Source organism: Mustela putorius, unplaced genomic scaffold (genome assembly GCF_011764305.1).
Source record: "Mustela putorius furo isolate JIRA1106 unplaced genomic scaffold, ASM1176430v1.1 tig00003969_pilon_pilon_pilon, whole genome shotgun sequence".
NCBI classification, from domain to species: Eukaryota; Metazoa; Chordata; class Mammalia; order Carnivora; family Mustelidae; genus Mustela; species Mustela putorius.
The window spans coordinates 758484-775000 of NW_025422112.1; the positions used below are offsets into that span (position 1 = coordinate 758484).

The following is a 16517-nucleotide window of genomic DNA, read 5'->3' on the forward strand; positions in this document are numbered from 1 at the left end:
AGGCACAGAGAAATGCCCCTCCCCCAAATCAACAAAAACTGGTCAACACCTAAGCATATAATAGTGACACTTGCAAGTTGGAACAAAAGATCCATAAGCTACAAGGGTAGAAACGTTAGGCTGGCAGCACACCTATCCAGAGACCTAGAAGCCCAGGAAGCACTGGCATGATATATTCAGGATGCTAAATGAGAAAAATATGCAGCCAAGAATACTTTAATTTATCCAAAGGATATCATTCAAAATGGGGCAGATAAAATACTTCCCGAACAAAGAAAAACTAAAGGAATTTGTGACTGTAAGAAACATTAAAGGGGATCCTTTAAGTAAAGGCAGAGCTCCAGACCAGAAAGGAACAGAGAGAATATACTCTGTACAAGTAATACAACAGCACTAAATTCTTATCTTTCAATAGTTAAACTCTGAATGTAAATGAGCTAAAATGCCCCAACCGAAAAACAAAGACTGTCAGCTTGGATAAAAAGGCAAGACCCAGGGGCACCTGGGTGGCTGAGTTGGTTAAGCATCTACCTTCAGTTCAGGTCATGACCCTGTGGTCCTAGATTGAGCCCCATATTGAGCTCTGCTTAGTAGGGAGCCTGCCTCTCTCTTCCTCTGCATGCCTCTCTGCCTACTTGTCTCTCTCTCTCTGTCAAATAAATAAATAAAATCTTAAAAAAAAAAAAAAAAGCAAGATCCACCAATATGTTGCCTCCAAGAGGCGCATTTTAGACCCAAAGACACCTCCAAATTGAAAGTGAGGGGTTAGAAAACCATTTATGACGCTAATGGACATTAAAAGAAAGCTAGGGTAGTAATTTTTGTATCAAATTAGATTTTAAACCAAAGATTGTAATAAAAAATGAGGAAGGACAATATATCATAATTAAAGGGTCTATCCACCAAGATCTAACAACTGTAAATATTTATGCCCCTAACATGGGAGCAGTAAATTATAAGAACCAATTATTAACAAATTTAAATTAGTATTTTACCTCTAGGAATGCAAACACATTGATAATACAATAGCACGGGACTTTAACACCCTACTACTCACTGCAATGGACATGTCATCTAAGCAGAAGATCAACAAGGAACAAGGGCTTTGAATGACATACTGGACCAGATAAGATTTTACAGATATATTCAGAGCATTCCATCCTAAAGCAACAGAATACACATTCCTTCCAGTGCACATGGAACATTCTCTAGAACAAATTACATACTGGTTCACAAATCAGGTCTCAAGTGATACCAAAAGACTGGGATCACTCCCTGCATATTTTCAGACCACAATGCTTTGAAACTGAAACTCAATCAAAAGAGGAAATTTGAAAAGAACTCAAATATATAGAGGTTAAAGAGCATACTATTAAAGAATGAATGCATCAACCAGGAAATTGAAGAAGAATTTTAAAAATCAATGAGAACAAATAAAAAATGAACACATAACTGTTCAAAACCTCTGGATACAGCAAAGGTGGTCCTAAGAGGCAGGTATATAGCAATACAAGCCTTTCTCAAAAAACAAGAAAGGTCCCCAATATACAACCTAACTTTACACCTAAAGGAGTTGGGAGAAAGAACAGCAAATAAAGCTTAATCCAGCAAGAACAGAAATAAAAAAGATCAGAGCAGAAATCAATGAAATACTAACCAAAAGAACAGCAAAACAGAGCAAGGAAACTAGGAGCTGGTTCTTTGAAAGAATTAATAAAATCCATAAAACCCTGGCCAGACTTGTCAAAAAGAAAAGAGAAAGGACCCAAATAAAATCACAATCTCCCCTTCAGTACAACTGTAAGAACACAGTATAAACAACTATATGACACCAAATTAGGCAATCTGGAAGAAATGTATGCATTCCTAGAGATGATTAAACCACCAAAACTGAACCAGGAAGATATAGAAAACCTGAACGGACCCATAACCAGCAAGGAAATTGAAGCAATAATCAAAAATCTCCAAACAAGAGCCCAGGCCCTAATGGCTTCCCAGGGGAATTCTATCAAACATTTAAAGAAGTAGTAATACCTACCCTTCTGAAGTTGTTTCAAAAAACAGAAATGGAACAAAAACTTCCAAACTCATCTCTGAGGCCAGCATTACCTTGATCCTAAAACCAGACAAAGACCCCACCAAGAAGGAGAATTATAGACCAACATTCCTGATGAACATGGATGCAAAAATTCTCACCAAAATACTAGCCAATAGGATCCAACAGTAGATTAAAAGGATTATTCACCATGAATAATGGGATTTATTCCTGGGCTTGGAGGATGGCTCAACAACCACAAATCAATCAACATGATACATGACATTCATAAAATAAAGGACAAGAACCATTTGATCCTCTCAATAGGTGCAGAAAAAGTACAGCATCCCTTCTTGATCAATACTCTCCATAGTGTAGGGATAGAGGGAACATACCTCAATATCATAAAAGCCACATATGGAAAGCCCACAGTGAATGACATTATCAATGGGAAAAACTGAAAGCTTTTCCCCTAAAGTCAGGAACATGACAAGGATGCCCACTATGAATGACCACTATTCTTCAACACAGTACTAGAAATCCTAGCTTCAGCAATCAGACAATAAAAGGAAATAAAAGGCATCAGAATCAGCACAGAGTACGTCAAACTCTCACTCTTTGCAGATGACATGATACTCTATGTGGAAAACCCAAAGGACTGTAGCCCAAAATTGCTAGAACTCATAAAGGAATTCAAGTGGCAGGATCAATACACATAAAATCAATGCAAAGAAATTAACTGTATTTCTATACACTAGCAATGAGACAGAAGAAAGAGACACTAAGGAGTTGATCCCATTTACAACTGCACCAAATACCGTAAGATACCTAGGAGTAAACCTAACCAAAGAGGCAAAGTATCTGTACTCAAAAAACTATAGAACACTCATGAAGAAATTGAAGAAGACACAAAGAAACAGAGAAACATTTCATACATAAAATGTCTATGCTACCTAGAACAATCTATACATTCAATGCAATCCCCATTAACATACCATCAGCTTTTTTCACAGAGCTGGAACAAACAATCCTAAGACTTGTATGGAACCAGATTAGACCTGAAAGAGCCAAAGGAATACTTAAAAAGAAAACCAAAGCTGGTAGCATCACAATCCCAGACTTCAAGCTGTTTTACTAAGCTGTAATCTTCAGGACAGCATTATACTGGCACAAAAACAGACACAGAGGTCAATGGAACAGAATAAAACAACCCAGAAATGGACCCTCAACCCTTTGGCCAACTAATCTTTAATATAGCAGGAAAGAAGATCCAATGGAAAAAAGATAATAGTCTCTTCAACAAACAGTTTTGGGAAAACTGGACAGCCACATACAGAAGAATGAAACTGGACCACTTCCTTACACCATAAACCACACAGACTCAAAATGGATGAAAGACCTATGAGACAGGAATGTATCAAAATCCTAGAGGAGAACATAGGCACCAAACTCTGTGACCCACGCCACAGCAACTTCTAGCTAGACATTTCTTCAAGGGCAAGGGAAGCAAGGGCAAAAATGAACTATTGGGACTTCATCAAGATAAAAAGCTTTTGCACAGCAAAGAAACAGTCGACAAAACTGAAAGACAACTGACAGAACGGCAGAAGATATTTGTAAATGACATACCAAATAAAGGGCTAGTATCCAAAATCTATAAAGAACTTACCAAATTCAACACCCAAAGAATAAGCCAATCAAGAAATGGGCAGAAGACATGAACAGACATTTCTCCAAAGAAGACATACAAATGGCCAGACATGAAAAAAATGCCCACCTACTCATCATCAGGGAAACACAAATCAAAACCACAATGAATATCACCTTACATCAATCAGAATGGCTACAATCAACAAGTCAGGAAACGAAAGATGTTGGCAAGGAATCAAGAGAAAGGGAAACCCTCTTAGGATGTTGGTGGGAATGCACACTAGTGCAGCCACTCTGGAAAACAGTATGGAAATTCCTCAGAAACTTGAAAATAGAGCTACCCTATAACCCAGCAATTGCAGTACTAGGGATTTACCCCAAAGACACAAATGTAGTGATCCAAAGGTGCACCTGCACCCCAATGTTTATAGCAGTAACGTCCACAATAGCCAAATTATGGAAAGATGTCCATCGACAGATGAATGGATGAAGAAGATATGGACATACATACAATGGCACACTACTCAGCCATGAAAAAAAAACCTGAAATCTTGCCATTTGAACCATGTGTTGGAAGTAGAGGGTATTACGCTAAATGACATAAGTCAATCAAAAAAAAGGCAATTATCATATGATCTCACTCATATGTGGAATTTAAGAAAAACAGAGGATCACTGGGGAAGAGAGAGAAAAAATAAAACAAAACGAAACCAAAGAGGGAGACAAACCATAAGAGACTCTTAATCATAGGGAAAAAACTGAAGGCTGCTTGGGGGAAAGGGGTGGAGGGATGGGGTAAGTGGGTGATGGACATTAAGCAGGGCATGTGATGTAATGAGTACTGGGTATTATATAAGACTAATGAATCGTTGACCCCTACCTTTGAAACAAACATTACATATTAATTGAATTTAAATAGAAAAATGAAAATTAAAAAAAGAAAGAATGACAGGGAAAAGAACACTATGATATTTAATCATAGGTTTTGACAGGCTGTAAGAAGACAGAGTTTACAGGAAAAAACTGATTTTCTCTAGACTACAAATCCTCTAATTTTTTATTTATTTATTTTCTATCTCTCCAACTAGATTTACTTAAGAACAGAAACCTATTTCAATCAGTGCTAGATACCCAAGTCTGGTACCATGTTTGGCAGACAACAGAAACTTAAGAAATGGTTCAACATAAAATCTAGGAATAAGAAGTAATATTTAAAAAGCAGATTCCAGAGGCACCTGGGAGGCTCAGTCAGTTAAGTGTCTGCCTTTCGCTCAGGTCATGATCCTGGAATCCAGCCCTATATCCAGTTCCCTGCTTGGAGGGAAGCCCCCTTCTCCTCCTACTCCCCCTGCTTCTCTGTCAAATAAATAAATAAAACCTTTAAAAAAATAAAAAATAAAACAAAAAACAGATTCCATAACCTAGTATCAGCAGAGACCAAATAAGATTTAGCAGTTCACCATCAAAAAGAAAAGGAAGCAGTAATCACTTGGGTTTTGTAAGTACATTTACTTACAAAATCAGACTTACTTCAATTTCTTTTCTGATACATTTTTCTATACATTTATAGTGGTTTCTTAAAACACTTAATGTTTCACATGTCTCATATCTTTTTAGACAAGATAAAGACAACTTAGCTAAATGACAAAACAATGAGCTGTATTTCTGAATGGCCAAGATATTACATCCAAAACTGATGATTAATCATTAATAATTAACAAAGTTTTCCAAAGATGTGTTTTAAGCTATTCTCAGTGGAGCTCTCAGCTCTATACCAATTACTTTGGTGCTAATCAAATCAACAGAAAAAAGGAAAAGCAAATGTCAGAAGGACATAATCTGATTCTCAAAATGTATGGGCAGCCAGAAAATGCTGAATGCCACTGTAACTTAATCCAGATTTGTAATATAAGGAGTGTGTCAAAGAACTGAGTTTATAAATAATGAAGATTTCGGAGAAAAGATGCTTATGTTCCTCAATCTCAATGGCTGGATTAAAAGATTTCCATGGTTCTTCTCCAACTCAAGTTCATTGTCTTTTGCATTATTACACTTGACTATCCCCATATATTTGTTGCCATTGTTATCCCTTTCCTACCATTATAAGAACAACAAAATAGAAAAATCATAGGTAAAAAAAATAGATGATGAAAATTATTAAAACTTAATCAGATAAAACACTGAATACATCTCTCCTGTAACTCACTAAATATCTTGAAATTTCTATTTAGAAAATACATTTAGAAATTAGTTAAAAATATAAGGTAAGGGAAAACCGACTTTTTTAAGAGAAAAAGTATGAAGTGAAGGTTCCAAGCAAACACTGGACAAAAATAAAAAGAATTAAGTCGACTTTTCTTTAAAGATACAAAACAACTCTTCTACCTGAAAATAATGTCAAATGTGGTTCATGAATTAGCAGACAGTTATGGACTGAAGTTTTACCACCTTATCAGCAAGCACAATGAACAGCTCAGTACTACTTTAATACCACAAGATCACACATACATCCTATCAAAGAAAATCCAACTACCAACTAAAGACTAGAAACTGCATAAAATTCTGTAAGAAATAAGATACATATATTTTGGAAGATTTCACTACCTGATTTCACCAAGACTGCCAAAATATTTTTTTAAAAATCCATTCATTTTTTACAGAAAAGTACATTTGGAAATGTACACTTTGAACAATGAAACCCAAAGAGAAATTTCAAATTGTCAGACCATACAAAGTTCTTAAATAAAAAGAATGCTTTAATAAGCTTACCCGTTTTAAAATTTTGACCTTGTGCTTCACTGTATCCTCTATATATTTGGTTTTATCATTTGCTGGTGTGTGCTTTGATAACCCAAGCTTTTCATATTCCATTGTTCTATCTTCACTGTGGACTTCAACTTTAGCCTGGTTTTCCAAAATATCTGAATCTATTATTTCAGTCTTTTTATCTTCTTCAGCACAACATTTCACACACACGTATTCTTTGTCTTCTTCTCCCATTTGTTGTGCTTGACAAAGACTTAAACCAACACAATCACCATGAAACCAGTCATCACATCTCCCACAGCCAACCATAAACCTGGGAAGAAGGGAAAAAACTTTAATACACTTAAAAAAATGTTAAAAGTGAGCCTAAATTAACTTTTTAATCATTTTCTGATATTTGTTTTCTGTCTTTACCCATCCTATTGGTTTTACATGGACCAAGTTTTCAAAGAATATTCTATGAAGACAGAAATTTTAAGTCAAATATATCCCCTCTAGTATGAATGAGAAAATACAAAAAACCATAAAGGTAAAATAAAGAGCACCTGATCTTTGTCAGCATACTGCATAGAATAATAAAGTATAAAATTTCTCCACTGAGAAGGTGGGTTAAGAGCTGTGATAATCTGATCAGAGACAATCCGTCAGTTACAGTAACATTTACCCCACAAACCCAAACTCCTACCTAAAACAGAATCGCTCATTTGATGAATAATTTTGAATAACAAAAGATCAGAGCAACAATGCAACTCAAAAACAAAATGGAGACTTAGATTATTTATTAACCACTTTATGTCACTATTCTTTGAGTTCAAAATATTCTAGCTCATGAGCCAGAATGTCAGTGATTATGCTGAAAAATCTCTTTATGTGCTTTTGAGAGCAGACTTCCGTACTACTGACCATGGTTTAGATAATAAAATTGTATCTCTGAATAAAGATTATACATGAAGATCCTAATAATTCAGGCTGAATTTTTTTAAATTTCCGATCTCTTCATAAAAGTTTTCCTTTACTAAATTTTATCTAAAAAACTTCACTAACAATGAAAAAAATCAACGGATACAAGATTTAGGAGTCTAAAAACCTTGTTTCTCTAACTTTAAAGTATCTGGAATTACTTTTGAATAAAATGGTAAATCAGATGTACAAACAACAATTTGAGGGACATTATTTTAGTTTTAACCCATTGTTAGGTAGAGAGCTCACTTAATCATATCTTTTTTCTTTCTTCTTCGGGTAATTCATAATTATGCTTGGAAGGTTAAAATAAGAGATTTACGTATATTCTTTAATGAATTAAAGACTTACTGCTGATTTTGTTAAGAGTGGCATCAACAATGCCAAAACTCATTTTAAGGTAATACAATGAGTGGTACGGCCAACTCTCTTGTACCAGAGGTTTTAAGGCTGAAGTTATAAAAATCACTTTCAATCCTTACAAATCTCGAAAAAAAGTCACAGCACTCATTCCTTAACAGCAGCACATTTTTTGTCTTCCTCTTGTGTCTTTTTATTGTATATCAAACTATTGCTGTCCATTGAGGAAGGTTGACTTCACATTTATAATTTACCATTCTTCACCCTAATTAGTAATGCCTATGCTAGTTTTATCAAGTCAGTCTTCATTTCTCCAAACTGATGGGGGAAAAAACAGAAACAAGACAACCTGTCTTATGTAAAAACAAAGCAAAACACAATGTTTTGGATTCATAATCCAGCAGGAAAACTTTCAAACAATGTAGTATTTGTTTGCAAGTTAGAATGGTCTATCTAGGCTTGGGGAGATTTAGATGGGTCCATGTTTCAATGATACAGATCTTCCAACCAACAAAATAATTTTGAAAAACACAAGTGCACAGTTGCTCTATTTCAGGTTGCAAAGTTGTAAGAACTATTTCTTGAAAGCGGGTAATATGAATGTCTTTGAAATACTGAAGGGAAGCTGGCAGTCATTTCCCTTTACTTCTACCATCAGGGCTATGATTTCTTCAAATCAAAGTCTAGACCAGTTTCAGCAAGACACTACTTAAAAACCTACACACTAGGACCATGGCTATGCTGTTACTCCATATTCAACCCTAAGCATCAAATTATAAAGCACATATTTAAATATTTCAAATTCTTATTTAACCAGGGAAGAGTTGTTTTATGATGACAAACCTAAATAATATTTCATCATGCTTCATTTTAAGCTTACTTTGGAAATGTCTCCTAAAACTTGACATTCTGAAAAGCAAATGTCTAAATGCCATCTACAGAGATATTTTAATAGTTTAGGATTTTATATAAAAGATATTGCAGTTAAATAAAATTCTGAAAAATCATTGACAAAAATAATTTTCACATGTCCTAGGGAAAAACAGAACTAATTCACTTGAAAATCATGGCTCAGTGGGTTGAGCCACTGCCTTCGGCTCAGGTCATGATCTCAGGGTCCTGGGATCGAGTCCCGCATCAGGCTCTCTGCTCAGCAGGGAGCCTGCTTCCCCCTCTCTCTCTCTCTGCCTGCCTCTCTGTCTGCTTGTGATCTCTGTCAAATCAACAAATAAAATCTTTAAAAAAAAAAAAAGAAAAGAAAATCAAACTGACTTTGCACAAATGTAAATATAAATCATTTTTAGGTCTGAAAGTTAGAAGTACTACAAATTTTATGAACCATATGGGGGGGAAGGCCTATCACAAAAAGAGAGTATTATTTTCTTCCCTTTTTGTATTATTCCTCATGGTTTAAAAATGTCGGGGGGGATAGCAGTATCAATCATACAGCTAACAGAATTATTCCCCCTTTTCTGCTGTGGCCTTGAATTTCTGATTACTAATAGGCAAAATTACTTACAGAAAAGACTATAACCTGGATGTTAAATATTTCACTAAAAAAAAAAAAAAAAAAAAAGGAGTTTACCACTGGATCAGTTAAGTAAACCAGACACTCATGAATCAGTTAAATAGAAGAGTTCGAAATATTTGTTGTATTCTTTTACTGTTAAATGTTCATGCACAAAATTTAAAAGAAACTAAATTAGAGTTGTAAGACAAAAAATAAAATTCTAATCTTTTTGGTAGAAGCCTTTTAAAATATATTCTTAGAAAACTTTCAAGTTTCTTCAAAGTAAATCACAAAGGCAAGCAACATTTGAGAACGCCTTTTCTTAGCATATTTATGTTATAATTACTAACAATGGACCTGTTACAAGATGGGTGTTCAATTCTTGTTAAGTGTGTGACAACTTATACCATATTACTGTGAATGTGTATCACTCTTCTAAAATGATCTTTTCCACATAAACATTAAATCACTGTTTTTATCACTAACAATCTAATCTGCAGACAAAATACTTCCGTGTCAAACTCTTAAAATCTTGAGGAAAAACACTAATCTTTTATTCTGGAAGAAAATTTCTTCTCAGAAAAAGATGTCTTATTTGAGTATAAAGCTATGAATCCGTCCTGCTATGGAGATTTTGTTTTCAAATTTCATCCAATATACTATCATCTACAGCTGGGGCCAGAAACTGCAGTACAAACTAAAAATATAAACACCTTCTGGAGAGGTAGGGAAATACTAGAAAACTGCAAGATAGGCAATATGAAAAGACTCACACTTTTTCCTTCCAAAATGCCAAGTGGCTTCTGTAAATATAACTCCAAAAATCATTTTATAAAAATGAGTATTAAGTAGTCCATTTTTTAAAATAATGTATATATTTTTGTTACAAGGCTGAATGAAGAAATTGATGGAAGCACAAACAAAAGCTTGATGTGTATATTGTTAGAATCCACACCTACTGTCCTTAGGATATGTATAGAAGTTTCTTATGGTCAAATATTTATTACATTTGGGGATGCCATGAACAAATCTGTATATGAACAAATCTGTATTTAAAAATGTAATTTCCAGCTGGAAGCACAGACAGGAAGCTAACTTCAGTTGTAATATATGTAAAATGCTGAAGTTATGAAGTTAGTCCTTACACAAGCAAAGCTGTCACAAGTGCTAGAAAATGTGATACTAACAAATAGCTTTCCATATGGCTAGTGCATGACATGAATGAAAATGATTTCTAGATATATCCTTCCTAATAAATTCATAACCTTACACATGGATTAAAATAGGAAAATTACATGCAGTATAACAGGTACTGAGGAAGTTTTCTGAGTAAGCTCAATGTATACAAGCACATCAAAAAAGTAGTGAAGGCTAGTTAATATGTAAAGAAAAAAAACAATCAATACTTGGGCTTTTTTATTTACAAAACGAAGTAATGTGAAATGTTACTTTACTTCCCAAATTGATTGTTTCCAATATCATTATGTATTACTCATGTTAATTACATTGGGTAAACTCAAAATACCTACATATATAATAGTCTAAGTCATTTTCCACAACAAGGCAAAGAACTCTAGGTTTTATAAAGCAGATACAAAAGGTGGCATTAGGGGGCGAGGGGAACCACAATGGGACTTAAAATTTATTTTAGGAAAGTAAATGATGTTGGTAAAGTGAGCCATGGTCAAAAAGCCTGGGCAAACTCCTACAGACTGGGCCATAAGAAGAGCAGCTTAGCTGCAACAAAACTACATGGAAACATACCTAACATGACTTCCAATTCTGGGCTTAAGTTTCATTTCAGAAACTCGTTCAAGTTAAGCTTCCTATTCCATTACTCTGACCTATGTCAGTGTAATGATTTTTAAGAAGATTCTGGCAGAAAAAAAGTGTTGGCTTAAAAGAACACTCAGAAGCACCACCCAGCCCTTAATTTTGAAAATTTAGCAGGCCCACTTTAACTGTGTAAGTTGTTTAAAGACAACAACAAAACCTTAAAAGAGCACATATGTGAGGACATTTGTAGCACTATATTCAAATAAATACATTTAAAACTGGAATATCTTGTTATAAAGAGTAACAACTGACTAAAAATAGGACATGGACTGAATCATAAAAGAAGACATAAAATTTTGTTATGACAGAAAAATTGACATAAAACTTACTTTTTTATAGAACAGCCCCACGAACTTCCACCCACTCTCCCCAACCAGCTCCCACACCAAGTAATTACACAACATATTTTACTAAATTGTCCCTACCTAAAAAGTTCCACATTTTTATGTAATCTGACAGTACTGGGAAGTCATCCTAATATTTACTTGCATGAGTAAGGATAATATTACAATGTGTAAGCTATAATGTTCTTTTATCATGTCAATGTTGATAGAAGTTCCAACAGCAATCTCAACACTTGAACAGGACAATCTTATAGCTGCAAAATCCACTTCATCTCCTCTTTTCCTTTTCTTAAAAAGTTAGCAAATAAAAAAAAAAAAAAAAAAAAGTGGGGGAGGGCCAGGAAGTGTCAAAAAGCTATAAAACACTGAATCCTAAAATCATTTAAAAGATTAGAATTCATAAGAAATCATTTCAATCACTAAAACATTCAAAAAAGAAACACAGGTTTTCTATTCTGTGTTACATACACAATTCACTTGGATAATTTAAGTCGTTTTTTGCTACCAAACTTCATTCCAAGGTTGTTTGGTAATTATGAAGTGATGGTATCAAGTCATGGTAAGTGTGCTTCAATTCAAAAAAGAAAAAATTTTTCTTTAAATCTTTGAAAGAAAAATAGAATTTCCATTGTGCCCTTTACACTTTATTACTAGCTCTTCAAGCCAAATAAAATAATATATAACTTACAGACCCAAAATAATTTCCTGATTAGCAGCAAGCTTTTTTTCTCTTTCAGATGCTCTAACTAAATCACACTCTCTAACTGGTTACAATGACGAAACACATCAATATATACCACCCATATGCTTCTTTACATGTTCTGAGATAACATATTTATAAATTCAGTGGCTCCATCTTTCTATCAATTTATCCAGGACTGATGAGGGGTGTTTTTGTTTCTGCAAAAGTCTTTAAGTAAGTTTTTTATTAAAAAAAGTTCTCACATAACCCCACCCCAAAAATCAATTTCTCTTTAATGCACATCACACACACACGCACACACACACACAAACACACACACCTGTTGCCATGTGGTTTTTTGCAAAAACCACACTGCTTGCTGGGAGTCCACATATATTTGCTTTCAAATGAAGAGCTATGATCTGAGCCTTCTCTTTTTATAGTAGCTATGTTGTCCGGAATGAACAATGGTGGCTCATCCAAAGAAAAACTTTTGCTGCTTCTTCTTTGGCGGGGTTGTAGGTTCTTCTCGGGTTTTTTTAGCTTCAGTTTATCCTCCTCCTTTAAATGCTCTACACCACCTGTATGGTCAAGCTCTTCCTTCACATGACTATTGGTTTTCACTGGTGCAGCCAGCTGCTGGGGCTTATGGCATTGTTTCTGGCTGGAATGTAATGAATGTCCAGTTTGTGCTGGATGATGGGGTTCTTTAGAACAACCAGGGTGACCATAAGGCTTATCACTCAAAGAATGAGTTAAGGGTTTGGAAACCTGTACCAAATTTTGATCCTGTGATGTTTTTTTCAATATAAAATGAGCTTGATTTTTCACAGATTTAACACCAGAATTGCAACTCTGAATTTTTGAATCCTTCTCAACTTGTTTTTTTCTCACTTTGACTGGCCTATGAAAATTTTGCTGAGATTCTGGTTCATCAACATTTCGTTTCACACTTTTGACATTAACTTTAGTTTTGTTATGCATTAATTCATGTTTTGCTACAACAACTTTTTTCAGAGTATCTGCGGTTATGTTTTGCTTAGAATGAATTATAGGTTTTGTTTGTTTGGACTTTATGGTTTTTGACTCTAAGCAAGAAACACTACTTAACTGGCTATTTCTGGCATCCTGAAGGTTTGCTATTTCATGAGACTCCAGTTTAATACTTTCAACAATATTCAACTGTTCTGAATTTTGGTCAGGTGCATCACAAATAGCATTTTCTAAAATATTACTTTCTGGTTCAAAAGCATTAGTATCAACCATCTCTAAGTTTGAGTTATTTAATTCTGTGCTCTGCAACTGCTTATCATTAGATTCTCTGTCTTTACAATAACCCAATGGTTCTATTTCATTTCTTTGAAGGGAGTTCTTAGCTTTATCAGCAACTTCCATGGTATTCTTCAATTCCAAATTACATTCATTTACTTCATCCACAGAACAAGACAAACCTACAAGGTTCTTTTCAGTCTTATTTGGATTTGTACAAGCAGCAGCATCAGAGAGAGAGGCAGAAGATGCAGCTTCCTCAGTAATTTGGTCATCTTCATGGGATAATTTTATTGCCTCATTTGATTCTTGTTCAACTTTCCCCTTTTCCCTCGCTTCTTCAACAACAGTGCCATCTGTTTTATCTGCAACAGAATCATTCTGTTCTTTTTCTGAAAACTTAAACTGTGGGCTACTAACAGTCTCGACTTTACATTCCATCAGAGCTTCATTTTTCTTTTCCTCAATACTAACACAAGTCTCTGAAAGGAGTGAACAATTTAATTCATGAGATGGCACATCCGCTTCTCCCTGATTATTACACTTCTGCTTAGAATCTAATCCAGCTTCATCCTTCATTTCAAGACAAGATGACACTGAAGAATGACTTGAAGACACTGATACTTCTGGTACCACTTCAATTTGTCCACTATGTCGGCTGCTCCTTCTACTCTCTTTATGGTACTCAGGTTTCGGTGACACAGAAACTTCTTTAATCTGACACTTTTCTGGATGTTTCACTCCTGCTTTAGGGGCAGATACAGTCTTCCCAGATGCCTTTTTTGTGCTATTTAAAGGTGCTGCATTTGAACGCTTGGCAATAGTGCTTTGTCGCAAACTTCTTACTTGTTCTATCAGAAGGAAAAAAAAAAAACTTAGCTATTTTGCCATTGTTTTTATTTTAATACAATTTAGAATATATTACTTAACTGAGTTATAGGTTTGCTGATTTCAATGAAAATGTACTGAACAGTTACTCATGATAATGATCATATATATATATATATATACACACACATACATACACGTATATATGCATATATACACATATATACCCATGTTAGGTTTTAGATTTATCAAAGTTCTATAAATTCTGGCAGGAGAAAAAAACTACAGAATTCAGACTGATATACTTTACTACAAAACAAGAATGTTTGCATCAAGTTTCTTTTCTATAGTAAGTAAGCTGGGAGTAAAATAAGTAAAATGAGCTTCCTTCACATTAATGCCCATCATAAAGCAAGACTCTCATACAGTTTTAATCACCAAATGTCTTTTTTTTTTACATTAAATATCTTTAAATAGATAATACCAATTAAGTTCAGGTTTCAGCAAAATATAAACTAGACCGCCTATGACAAACAGAATCTGTGTGAGTTTGAAAAACACCTCATACGAACTCTAACTCCCTTTTATGAATGTCCTTCACTTGTATCACCATTTTAGCATACAAGCTATTCCTAAGAAATGAAGCACATGCTAGAGTACTAAACACAGATAAAGAGAAAATACAGTAAAAGAAATTTAAGCCAAGAAAATATATCATGAAAGAAAATGGCAAAAATATTGAAATAATTTAGTAAAGCTTCCCACCTTTAACAATATTCCTAACAAAGAGTACAAACTTTTCCTCTTTTCCCTATCTGGATACACCCTCCAGAAGGACAAAGTATGGAGTGAAAAGAAACCAGAAGGAAAGAGAACTAAAGGAGATTAATTAGAAAAACCCACAAACTGAAATACAAAATAAGCTATTTCCAAGCCTACGCACATCCAATGCCTCCAAATAAACTTACATAAAAACTGAATACTATCAATTATTAAAAAAAAAAAAAAAAGCCTCCTTCCCTTCAATGCAAAACCTTACTATGAACCAATACTTGAAACAGTTCCTTATTTGTCATATACCATGAAACTCTTAAGGAGTTTGGATCATGTGCCTTCATTTGTCTGTAATAGTCCTGGGTGACACATACAGTCTTGATGTGATTATTAATAGCACTCTTTTACTCTCAAGTGTCCCAGTTTGAAAAAAAAATTATTCAATCAACCTAGTCTTAAGAGATCCTTTCTAATTCCCCCAGAACATGACACAGTATTTCATCATTAAATAAGCACCCAACAATTTTTTAAAATTAATACTAAGTGTGGATTATTAACTATCACATGTTCAGATATATGACATTTTAAAATAACTAAAAATGTAATGGTTCATTATCAGTATCTGAAAATTTTTATATACTTTAATGATATTTTTATATATTTTAAGTTTTAAAGACAGCCTGAAATAATTTACAGCTCTTTTTCTGCCTTGAAATAAAATAAATGAACTTTTAACACCCATTACCCAGGCATTGATAAAAATAAAAAATGAACAGCATATTCAACTATAAAAGCAATTAAGATGACAAAAAAAGTTTTCCAATAGTAACTGATTATTGAGCCAAAGATCAAGTTGTTTTTCTTCCTCTAAATATAAATGAATATGAATCCTGGCTGAACAGGCCAAACGTCCATAATGTTCATCCTATTATTTTCATTACTCAAAGTCACAAGTATTATCAAATAACAGATTTTAAAACCTGATAAAAAAACATAAACTGACAGGAGGGAGACTGGGTGTCTCACCTGGTTCAGCATCTACTCTTGGTTTCAGCTCAAGTCATAATGTGAGGGTCCTGAGATCAAGCCCCATATCAGGCACCACACTCAGAGTCTGCTTGAGATTCTTTCCCCCTCCCTCTTCCTGCCCCCTCCGTGACACTGCACTCACTCTAAATAAAATCTTCATATATATATATATATATATATATATATATATGCACACACATATATATATATATCTATACACATATATATATATGTATACACACACACACACATACACACACACAAACACATATAAATTGAGGAAAAGATAATAAAGTAAATACATGCATCTAACTTAATCCACTTCTGAAAATCCCACACTAAAGCTATACAAAAGGCATAAATCTAAAATGAAAGGAAGAGGGACACCTGGATGGCTCAGTCTGTTGAGTGTCTGCCTTCAGCTCAGGTCATGATCTCAGATTCCTGGGATCAAGCCCTGCATGGGGCTCTCTG

At 34.4% G+C, this 16517-nt stretch overlaps 1 protein-coding gene across 6 annotated transcripts in view; it reads right to left on the reverse strand.

The window, feature by feature from the left end:
* The window catches only part of PHF3 (PHD finger protein 3), an 86721-nt gene that overhangs the window by 22591 nt on the left and 47613 nt on the right, over positions 1-16517 (reverse strand). For all 6 annotated transcript variants that reach the window (XM_004775653.3, XM_013047385.2, XM_013047384.2 and 3 more), the window contains 2 exons: positions 12484-14263; positions 6455-6764 (listed from right to left, as the gene is read on the reverse strand). In XM_004775653.3, the coding sequence (XP_004775710.1) occupies positions 6455-6764; positions 12484-14263 (2090 nt within the window). The remainder of the gene's footprint in view (positions 1-6454; positions 6765-12483; positions 14264-16517) is intronic.